Consider the following 11,496-nt stretch of genomic DNA (forward strand, 5'->3'; position numbering starts at 1 on the left):
TAGGTAAGCGATTATATTGTTCTGGTTTTGAGCGAATCTCCGGCGAAAACGGCCGCACAAGTCGTATAATGATTAATTATTTGGCGTGTATTTTTGTATTTTGAGTTTCTTCTTGATGGGCGTTTCCCTCGATGACAGAAAGCGATTTTTATTGAGCAAAAGACAGAATCTTTCCTAAAGCCGCGTATTTAAAAGCGGTTTTAACGTGAAAATCGTTCAGCGTGCTTTATGGACTCGTTGCTTTTCGGTCGATTTCGTGAGGGTGGATTTGAAATTTGATTAACTAATTACTATAGCTTACTGCTCCTCCGTACTGATTTATTTTATAATCTTAGAAAGAAACAAAAATATAGTTCTGGCCGGCTGACTCATTTTTTTCATAATCTGAATTTTCCTGTAACGGAAAATTGAAGTCAATTTTGCGTCTAAATTTATAGTTGTTTGAATATTCGTCCATTTTTAAGCTGCGCAGTAGACTTGTGCGCATCTTAAGCATGCGCAGTATGTTCAGATAGCTTGTTCATCTCACATGGAGGCTGAAATTTATCACTGCGCATGCGTGACCAAAATCAAAACCTTCTGCGCAGTCGCAATTCCCACCTCAATTTCCAAGTTGCGATCTATGTTGGTTTCCGCCGGTAAGAAGTCAATGTAGCGTCAAAATAATGGAGGCCAATCATGAGACAGTCCACCGGCCAATCAGAGGTGTCGAAAAAGGGGCGTGCCGACCCAATAATTTCACTCTTGGGTATTTTGTTACATTTCCACTAGGAAAACGGGTAAGACTTCCGGTCTGCTGTTAGTACTGTTAACATTCGCGATTGAAAACTTGACAAAATTTGAAATATAAACAAAAAACTAGAAATTCTTAAAAATATTGGTGGTTTTCTTGGCTATTTTTAGAATAAATTTAATAATAAACCATATCTAATAATTTGCATATTTATTATCAGGTGCTCATAATAATTTACATCTTAAAACTTCAATAACGCCAATAGGCCCATTCTGGAAGGCTGTTGTTTGCGGTGCACTCGGTGACAACGGGCTGAGGGAAGCGGCAGAAGACGTCGGTTTGATAGAGCAGCTCCTCGGTCGCGGATACGGCGCGAAGGTTGGGCTTGGGCCCTGGCAGAGAGATCAGCATCAAAGGCTCTTTCGTGGTGGCAGCCCCTTTCACGGCAATTGGCACTGCAACCCTGTCCGAGGGGTTGAAGGGGTTGAGGCCGCTGCGGCACCACGCGAGAACACGGTCGTTGGACGAAAAGAAGGCTTGGTCCCAGATGATCGTCAGGTTCGGAGCCACGCCTGAAAAAAATGTAGATTTTGTTTCTTAAATTAGTGAAATGTTTACTTCTGAAAAATGAGTAAAGTTGGAAAAACATCTCTTTGGTTTCTGCGTAGGGAAGCGAGCCCCTTCTTTCCAAGCACGCGGTGTATGAAGATGTGTTTAACTGAAATCACAATAAAATTTAAAGACCGTCTCTGACGAAGTTTCTGAGCCCACTAATCGATTCCTGAGGGTCGAATTAGGTAAAGTGCATATTTTTACCTCCAAAAAGGCAAATGCGACGTAAGAACTTTTTTCCCGCCAAAACTTAATGAACCTATTTGCGAGAAGTGCGCATGCGTGAGAGCTTAATTGAGCACTTGCAGAGAGACCAGCTGTACGAATGACTTCTTTGTCACATCCAGCCCCCTCTCACGCATGCGCACTTCTCGCTTTTATATTATTTTGGCGGGAAAAAACGTTCGCACGTCACGCTGCACTTTTTGGCCGGGAAAAATATCAATTTTACCTAATTCGACCTTCAGAAATTGATTGGTGGGCTCAGAAACTTCGTCAAAAAGTCGGATTTTAAATTAATCCTACTTTTTGAACATTAATCGGCACTCCGGAGATGAACGGTCCAGAATCACCAAGTTGAGCCAAAATAGCAGCTTTTCCAATAAAATAATTACTTATTTAATTCTTTAAATAAATAATACACACGCGGAATGCACAGAAAAGTGTTTTGCAAATAGTTTTGTAACTTGAGGCAAGGCGAGGAAATCTCATCCTGCGCGGGAATCACGCTGAATTGCTTTAATTAAAAATTTAAATAAATTTGAGAGGAAAATCTTGAATAAATTACGTCTGATTGGTAACTGTAAGCCTTCCAGAAGCGTTGCAGCTCCTTGGACTGGAGGAGGCACTGCACAAAACCGAATGCGAACGTTGCCTCGCCGGATTCTCCAATGAAAAAAATTCGATAAACAATTAAAGAAAAATTAAATTAAACCTGGTATGGCACTGCAGTCATCGAGTTTGTTGATTAACTCGGTGCCGAGTTGAAAAGGTTCCAAGTAAAAATCTTCCATCGTGTTCTTGGACATGTCTTCGATCATATTTTGAACCTTTTGCTCTCCGTATGTCTCCTTGTAGGCCCGAAACCAATCTCTTTTGTTTGTCATGATGGTGAACATTTTTTGTAAGTCACTGAAAACAATATTTAAATTATTAATTCTGCTATTTTAATTGCCTTATACATGGTCGAAGTAATAATTTTGGAGACCATGTTCAGGTAGGTCTGCTTGTTTAGCTTTGTCGAGCTGTAAAACTGAGAGAAAAACACTAAAATTTTCTACGAGAGGCGTTTGAAAATACCAGTCCGGCGAATTCCGCCAAGCATTGAATCATTTTCTGAAATTAATTGCTCACAAGGAGTTATAAATCTGTCATGTTATACTTTTGCTCCACTTCCAGCTCGACTCAAATCACCAGAGTTCCAAAGTGTATAAGCCTCGGCTGAATTAACCAAAAGAAAAATCAATTTTAAATTTTAAAAAATTCCAATTAATTACCCTCTTTGACCATGTATATTTTTCTGCAAAATAACGCGGGCACTTGCAATTTGTAGCCTACTCCTGCAGGCGCCTGTTCGTTTATTTTAAATAAAAACCATTTCAAATTAATTAATTAATTAATAATACTTCGCATAAAATCTGTTTCTTCTCGGAACATTCGGCCAACGCCAAGCTGGACATTTTGGGTTTGCTCAGGTCGATGAAGACGCACGAATTGTTGGCCGAGTCAGGGTCCTCTCCTGCCTTCCAAATCAGGTCTTTTTTCAGGAAGTCGTTCAGGTAGCCGGTGCACCAGCGCAATTTTCCGCGACAGGCGTTTAAATCCCTTCCGGACGTCCAGAATTGTCCCTCGGGCGGCTTGAGGGCTTCTTTAATTTCGATTAAATTGAATTTTGATCAGAAATTCGTGTTTAACTTGGAGGATTGGCCAAGCAGTGTTGCTTGATCGGATTTTGAAATGATAAAAGGTCCATTCCGAGGGAGCAGCACCGCGTGTACGCCTCGTCCCAAGTGCCCTGTTATTTTTAGGTAGTGATAAATTGGAATTTAAAGCTACATAGCTCAACATATTCATTCGGCAGCTCGAGGAAACTGTGGCTGCATGAGATCGTCCAGTTTCCGAAACGTTGGGGGACTAGATTCGGAATTAATTAAAAAGAGTCGTTATTTTTATAATTTCACCAAGCAAAACTCTGAATGGTTGGGTCAGGAAGTTAGAGTCCTGAAAATAAACTTTAATTATTTTTAAAGAATTAAAATTAATGAAAATATACATCCATGACGCATTCAGCGATTCCTGTACAGTCTGGTACTTTACAGTTGGTCTTCTTTTTCTTCTAAAATTCTCTTAAAAGAATCGGAAACATTTAAAAGATGAAATTTACCTTCATTCTAAAAGTCTGAACCGGGCCTTCGCAGGCCAACAGCAGTTTTGAAATGCAAGGGGTAGTTTTTACTGCAATTCTATATCCCAAATAGAGTTTCGCGGAAGGATCACGGACCGTGACAGCCACGCAAGACCCTTCTTGAAACACTCCGTGGATCGTAGGAATAGAGAACGGCTCCGTGGCATTCGAGTGGAAGCAATTTTCGAATTCGTAGGGACAGTCGGCACGAGTCATGGCCGTCCAGTAGACTAGGCCTTGCATTGCTGATAGTACCAAGTGAATTTTAAAATTAATTATGCATTTTGTTTGATTTTAAACTCACGAGAGTCTTCTCTGTCGAATTGGTTAGTCAAATTGTCAGTCAGAGCTATTGGTTTGAGGCCGAGACTGCAACAAGTCTTCCAGTTCTCGCTCCAATCAACCTTTTGAGGTTTAAAAATTAAATTTTCTTCCTGGAATATTGTTTTAAAGTACTTGTTTCTCTCCCAGAAAGTAGGAAATGTTGTTATTTGATCGTATCCACTTGCCTCCAAATTTGTTTCCTATCAAATTTCGAAAATTAAAAGTGAAACTAATTAAAAAGATCCCCTACCTGATTTCAGATAGGACTTCCCTTTAGTTACTGTGAATAGAGAATCCTGTAAATGCCATTATTAATTGAAAGACCGTCCTTGACAAATTTCTGAGCACACCAATCGATTCCTGAGGATCGAATTAAGTAAAAAGTATATTTTTTCCGTTAAAAACGTCCAGCGCGATGTTTGAACTTTTTTCCCGCCAAAACAATTTGAACGTATTTGTGAGGATTGCGCATGCGTGAGAGCTGGCTGGATGTGACAAAGATGTCATTCGTACAGCTGCGGTCTCTCTGCAAGTGCTCAAACCAGCTCTCACGCATGCGCACTCCTCGCATTCATTTTGTTTTGGCGGGAAAAAATGTCCGCACGTCGCGCTGCACTTTTTGGTCAGAAAAAACATGCACTTTACCTAATTTGACCCTCAGGAATTGATTGGTGTGCTCAGAAACTTCGTAAAAATGTTCTTTAAGGAAGAAAACCAATTTTTAACTTACATCTTTGATGCATTCGTCCGGCAAGGGACACTTCGGCTTCGAGCAAGGCGTCTATTCGTTTTCTTATTGAAATTCTACAATTTTCTACAATAAGCAATTTATTACCTCGCAAAAAAATGACGCTTCCAAAGTGCAGTTTGTAGGTTCGAGTTGCCTGCTGGACCTTCTGTAAATCATGCAGTAGGGCGGGGAAAATCGACCTAGATAGAGCGTGTAGTCGAGGCGAGTGGCGACGTCATTCGAACACCACGTGACGCTCGAACAGGATTTGGTTTTTGCGTCCAGCGGATCGCTTTTCGAGCACGGAGCCGCGCTCGTCCACAAAAACTCCAAGTCTTCATCTGGAATTTATTATTTAGACCAACTAAATTCGCGAGAAATATTATTCTTCAACGTGATTCATCGGCGTTGCTTTTGTAAATGCTGCTGAGATAAATTTCGTTTATTTCTTCTGGTCTTTCGAGCGCCAACAGTTGCATGTTTCGATACACGCAGGTTTTCACGGCTTTGTCGTATTTCGCCTTGTTTAAATGCGGTCAGGGAATAATTTTCTTAGGAATAATTAACATACCTTTTCGAGAGAGCTGAATAAAATTTTGTATCCCTTTTTGACGAAAGTTCCAACCGCTCTGTCTCGATTGTCAAGCAATTCCACTTCACTGTCTTAATTCAGAAAAGGTAATGATTTAATATTATGAAAGGTTGCGGCAACCATACCTCGTTTCCCAATTATAAAATCTAGAATGTTTTTAAAATAATTAATTACATAAAAAATGATGAGCTGAACTCACCAGCAGCAGTTGCACTATCTAACAAATTCTACGGAAAACATTTTTTATACCTTTTCCTATATTAAAATAAATTATAACCTTTTTAACCAGGTTGTAATTTCGACAGTAGAGCCAATAATTTAGTCTCTTTGATTCCGTCGAGCCGGTTGCTTGAGATTTCCCTGGAATTTGTTTTAAAATAAAGAAAACAAAATTATCGTCAAACCCGTGGAGATGAGAAGCGCAGAGAAGACGAGAATTTTTAAAATTTCCATTTCATGCCGATTTCATGCCGATGGTCGATCCAACTGCGTTTGTGAGGACTCTCGCCCGCACAACCGAGCTGACTCACTTCCGGAGACGCACGCAGCCCACTTTCCGTTTCGCTGGAAATTGGGTTGCTGGTGAAGCCGTATCTATCACGCCACAAAACAGCAAAAAACCATTGCTTCACGCTGCACTTGGACAAATTAAATTAAAATATTGAATTCACTCACAAAAATCGGTAATTTATTGATAGCATAAAACCAAGTATAAGAATTGCAAACAAACGATTCAAAGGGTTAATAGTTCCATGTAGAGGTATAAAGGTTGTTTTCGCAACTTTTTTTAACGGATGGTGAGAAGCGGCAGAAGACGTCGGTGTCGTACTTGAGCGTTTCGGTCACAGGGACAGCGTGGAGGTTCGGCTCCTTTCCAGGCCGCGAGACCAGCATCAGGGGGATTTTATTTGAGGTTGCGGTCACTGGGACGGGAACCGGGATCCTGGCGGAAGGGTTCAAAGGGTCGACGTCGCTGCGGCACCACACGAAACCCTTTCCGTTTGCTGCTGCGTATCCGTGGTCCCAGATAATCGTCAGGTTTGGTGCCACGCCTTTATGATTAATTATCAATTTTTGGCATTTTTTTAAATAAAAAAGCACCTACTCCTGAAGTAATTATAAAGACCTACAAAAATTTCCTTGGTTTCCGCGTATGGCAGCGATCCATTTCTCTCCAAGCACGCGATAAACGATGACGAACCAACCTTAATTACAAAGTATTAATCGCAATTTTTAATTATTAAATAAAACCTTAGTAACATTGATCGGGATGAGAGAAACAAAAGGCCCCGTGCGAGTCAATCCATACAAAAAATTTTTAGCTAACGATTTAAATCATTTTCAAAGTCATCCGTTTTGAAATTCTATGAAAAAACCTACGTATGCACATATAGGAGTTTCTCAAAAGTCCCTGGAATTTGAAACAAGGCGAGCTGATCTCTTCATACATCGGGACCAGGCTGTTTTCCTATTTTTCACGAAGGGGAATTAATCAATTCAACAGACCAAATTCATACCTCAAGCTCGAAATCGTAATTATTCCAAAAATTAGCCATTCCTGGAGACTTAAGGAGGCACCGCAGAAAGTCAAAAGCGAACGTAGCATCGTTCGAGTCTTTCAAGATTTTTTCATAATTTTTAAAACTAATCTAGAAAGGTAAAACCTGGAGTATTTTTGCACTCGTAGAATTGAATGATCAAATCGGCAGAAACTTGAAAGTGAGCCGAGTAGAATTGTTCCATCACTTCAAAAGTAGACAGAAGCAGGAATATCTTGTATTTTATAAGATTTGTCATTCCATACGACGTCACGAGGTCACTTTTTTCATTTAAAACTCTTTGCATCGCATCCGTATCTCTAAAAAATATAAGCAATTTTAATTTTGTTTATAACTTAATTTAAAAGTTTTTGAATACACAGGATATAACATTCTGGAAACCATTTGAAAGTACGCGTGCTCGTTTATTTTGGTTGAGTTATACACCTGCAATTATTGGGAATTTATTTCATACAGAATTAAAGTTTAAAAAAAATACCAGTCCCATGTATTCAGCTAAGCATTGGACCATATTCTACTCAAAACCTTTATAAATATTTAATACGAGGGTTTTAATAAGAAATTTTACTTTTGCTCCGTATCCGGCCTTGCTTAAATCGCTGGTGTTCCAGATTTGGATTGCTTCACCTAGATGAGAAATTGCTAAATTATTAAAATATCCCGGAACAGTCTGATAAAAATTACTCTCTTTCACGTTGAAACTTCTTCTGCAAAACGTTGCGTGCATCTGCGATTTGTAACCTACTCCCGAAGGCGCCTGGATCGGAATTTAAGTTTAAACCGTTTGAATAATGTAAACTCACTTCGCAGAAAAACTGTTTCCTTTCCGAGCAGTCGGCCAAAGCCAAACTGGGCAAAATCGGGTCGTCGAAATCTATGTAGACGCAAGAATTGTTGGCAAAACTAAGATCTTCCTTGGCTTTCCAAACAAGGTCTGTTTTGAGGAAGTCATTCAGGTAGAATGTGCACCAGCGTAGTTTTCCAGGGCAAGAGCCGATGTCCCTTCCAGATGTCCAGAATTGTCCGGAGAACGGCAGCTGATTCCCAATTTTTTGCTTTTTACTTGAAGAGCTAGCCAAGCATATCTGCTCTGCTGGATTTTGAATTGATAAGAGGTCCATTCCTACAAAGCAGCACCGTTTGTAAGCCTCGTCCCAAGTTCCCTGAAAACGGTTTCAGAGTAACATATAATACATCAAAAGATAAGCTTACAGAAGGATTTGGAAGTTGAAGAAAACTATGGTCACAGGCAGACAGCCATTTTCCCAGACGTTGGGGTGCTTGATAAGGAACAGTTTTTTCATACGTAGAAAGTTTATTAATTTTATCTAGATCTCACCGAGCAAAACTGGAAAAGGTCGCAGGAGGAAATTCGAGCTCTAGACAAAAAATTTCTAGTTAAACAAATTTTAAAATTTTAAATAAAATTACATCAGTGTAGCAATTATCAGCGATTCCTCTGCACTCTGGCAGATCACAGTTAAGCGAGTCCTCAATCTATTTCGAAATTTACTTAAAGAAAAAATTGTAACAATTTTTACCTTGACTTGGAAGGTCTGCTCCGGGCCTTGGCATCCAAGCAAAAGTTTCGAGCTGCAAACAAACGTTTTCACTGCAAGACCCATGCCCCATTTTTTCTTGGTAGCTGAGTCGCGCATCGAAATGGCAATGCAAGATCCCCCGGTCGTCATTCCATTCACGGTCAGCTGAGAAAATGGCTCATTGACATCAGGGTGGAAGCAATTCTCGAACTGATAGGGGCAGTTGGCGCGCGTCATGGCCGTCCAGTACACGAGACCCTGCATGGCTGAAAGGGAGTTAACAATAATATTTAGCTTTGGAATTGTATACGAGAATTTGCTCTGTCAAAGTGAAGTGTCAAATCATTCATGGCAATGGGCTTGAGTCCCAGACTGCAGCACGTCTTCCAGTTCTCGCTCCAAGAGACCTAGGGGAGAAATAGTTTAAATTGGAACATTGACAAATTGTTCACCAGTTTTTCTCCAAGAAAATAGAACAATGACACGTTTAATCTTGAACGTTCCCACTTGCCCGGAATCTCTAAAGACAAAATATTTAAATAGCTCGAATGATTATGAGGTTGCAACCGTTTTTGAGAAAAGTCCTTCCCTCATCCACTTGGAACAACGAGTCCTGTAAAATTCTTTATTATACCTAATTTCAATTTCAAAAATTGAATACAAACATCTTTCTTGCATAGATTCGAAGATGGACAGTTTGGCTTCGAGCAAGACAGCTTATTTGTTGAATAATTAACATTTCCATATTTATAGTTGGCTAACATTTCTTTACCTCGCACAAAAACAGTGCCTCAAAGGAACAGTTCATAGGTGCGAGTTGCTTGGTTGACCTTCTGTAAATCATGCAGTAGGGCCGAGCAAAGTTTCCCAAATTCAACGTGTAGTTTAGTCGAGTTTCCACATTGCTGGAACACCAGGTGACGCTCGAGCACGAATTCGTGGCTTTGTTCAGCGGATCGCTTTTCGAACACGGCACCGCACTCGTCCACAAAAACTCCATGTCCGCGTCTTGAGTGTGAGGACAGCCACGAATTATGAAAGTTATTAAAATAATGGATTAATGACCTGTGTCATTGAAGTGAATAATGTCAAGCGTCCGGAAATCGGAACCAAAATACGGATCGTTTAATTCTTCGGCTGTATCCAGCGCCAATAACTCCATTTTTCGAAACAAACACGTTTCAATAGATTTTTTGTGCTCGACCTGTATCAGTATCATTTTTTAACCATCCGGATAATTTATTAGATTATAGGAACTTTTTCCAGGCTGTCGAAATATATTTTAAATCCTCTTTTAGCAAAGGTGCCGAGCGCCCGGTCCCGAACATCAAGCATTTCGGCTAAAATTCCTTTTGGAACAATTAAATTATTATCGATATTTCTCTACTTTAGGTTACTTCTCTCCCCAATAATGAAGTCTACACGAGTGAATAATTTAACAGTTATAACTCCGTATTTTTCAAATTAAATTGCTCACCATCCGGCATAGTAACATCGAGGAAATTCTTTGAAATAAGAAATTTAAACAATGAACTCTTACATTTCAAAATTACCAACCTTTTTGATTTTATTGAAGTTTCGGCAAAAGGGATAAGGAGGTTGGGTGGTTGTCGTAGGCCTCGCCGTGCTAGTAGTAGGTGTTGTCAAAAGCGGCTTTTTTGTTGTAGATTTTGTGGAAGATCTTGTGCACTCAATCTCTGGATTTTGGTATGCAATTGACTATCAGTTGAAGATTTTTGGTCAAACCTGTGGCAACGAGAAGCACGAACAGAATCCTTCTAATGGCTGGGATTCCCATTGTGCAAAACACGGGATGCACCTGCAATCACTACTTTCGCTCTACTGGCTTTAATGCCTATGCCACCGTCATACACTGGGGTTTTCCCTTTCCCGACGTGTTACTTTTTAATCATATTAGAAGAGCTTAGCAATATTGCATGCATGGTTTCCATCATTGTTTCAGTAAATGACATATACAGCGATTTATGTTTTCATTTCGTAGTGTATTATTAAATGGAAGTGTGTAATGAGTTTTACATCAAAGATATACCTAAAATATTTTAAATGGAAATAAATTTTCAATTCAAAATCAGACTGCATGCAGATTTCAAACTGTTCTTTAATTAGTTTTTTTAAGTTTGTAAATTGAAAAGCAATGTGCAGCTCAATAACTTTTGGTATTATTTTGTTATTAATACAAGCTATTTCTTGCTTTGAAATAGAATATTTAGTTTATAAGACCCGAGGATAAATAATTGCTTTCTCATTGTTTTAATTCATCAGATGTAACAGTACATAATTTTTAAACCTTTTCCGACGCAATACATGAGAGTGTCGATTCTCTCGTTGAAGCATGCATTTCCTTTCCTGCCGGTGTTGCCACTCGCAGCCGGTTGACAATCTATATGGAAGCTCAATTCTTTTCAAAATTCTGTTCAACCCCTCTGCAATGATAAATAACGATTGGGCAAGGTCCGTTCTTTCTTAAAGAGATTTTTTTAATTCTTCATAATTGCAGTTAGTTTTACGCCAATGGCTTGAATAAATTTGTGAGAATACCAATATTCCGTCGAAATAATCATCATAACAGATAAATCATTCAACAGACACAACAAGTTATTCACAGTGGCCTCGCGTTTCCCATTTTAATTGAAATCTAGAATATTTCCAACCTCTTTCATTATAAATCATAAAAATATATACTATGAAGTCATCATCAGCACACGCACTATATATCAAATTCTACGGAAAAAAACGTAATCATATCTTTTCTTATTTTAAAATAAGTTCCAAATTTCTTAATCGCAGAGGGTGGTAATTTTGGCAGCAGAGCCAACAAAAGTAAAAAAAACGACATCAAAATTATCGTCAAACCCGTGGTTATGAGAAGCGTAGAAAAGACGAGAATTTTTATAATTTCCATTTCATGCCGATGGTCGATCTGCGTTTGTGAGGACTCTCGTCCGCGCAACCGAGCTGACTCACTTCCGGAGAAGCTCGC

The 11,496-nt window shown here is 39.4% G+C and overlaps 1 protein-coding gene across 2 annotated transcripts; it reads right to left on the reverse strand.

Moving 5' to 3' along the window:
* Positions 1-943: 943 nt before the first annotated feature.
* On the reverse strand, positions 944-5,897 carry LOC135937298 (uncharacterized). Of its 2 annotated transcripts, none has more exons than XM_065480441.1 (27): positions 5,800-5,897; positions 5,673-5,755; positions 5,595-5,622; positions 5,521-5,541; positions 5,375-5,466; positions 5,198-5,324; positions 4,909-5,144; positions 4,804-4,854; positions 4,324-4,369; positions 4,206-4,273; positions 4,054-4,153; positions 3,729-3,994; positions 3,618-3,680; positions 3,526-3,565; positions 3,411-3,478; positions 3,260-3,359; positions 2,971-3,212; positions 2,842-2,914; positions 2,727-2,785; positions 2,645-2,680; positions 2,527-2,597; positions 2,280-2,476; positions 2,133-2,230; positions 1,991-2,081; positions 1,871-1,938; positions 1,352-1,451; positions 944-1,305 (listed from the first exon to the last, which is right to left on the reverse strand). In XM_065480441.1, exons 1-27 carry the CDS (start codon positions 5,846-5,848, stop codon positions 983-985), a joined length of 2,796 nt encoding a protein of 931 aa, XP_065336513.1. In that variant the 5' UTR covers positions 5,849-5,897; the 3' UTR covers positions 944-982. The 2 variants fall into 2 exon arrangements, with proteins under 2 accessions (XP_065336513.1, XP_065336514.1); XM_065480442.1 differs by having other exon boundaries at positions 5,673-5,743; positions 5,800-5,881.
* Positions 5,898-11,496: the final 5,599 nt, after the last annotated feature.

The sequence above is a fragment of the Cloeon dipterum genome, chromosome 2 (assembly GCF_949628265.1).
Source record: "Cloeon dipterum chromosome 2, ieCloDipt1.1, whole genome shotgun sequence".
Taxonomy (NCBI): domain Eukaryota; kingdom Metazoa; phylum Arthropoda; class Insecta; order Ephemeroptera; family Baetidae; genus Cloeon; species Cloeon dipterum.

Bases quoted from the DNA above. Each gene is read 5' to 3' on its own strand.
- LOC135937298 (XM_065480441.1), bottom strand. From the start codon at position 5,848: ATGGAAATTTTAAAAATTCTCGTCTTCTCTGCGCTTCTCATCTCCACG. The intron at 3,566-3,617 runs GTATATTTTCAT...GTTTATTTTCAG, and splicing joins TCGCTGAATGCGTCATGGAT to GACTCTAACTTCCTGACCCA. The intron at 2,477-2,526 runs GTATAAGGCAAT...TATTGTTTTCAG, and splicing joins AAAATTATTACTTCGACCAT to TGACTTACAAAAAATGTTCA.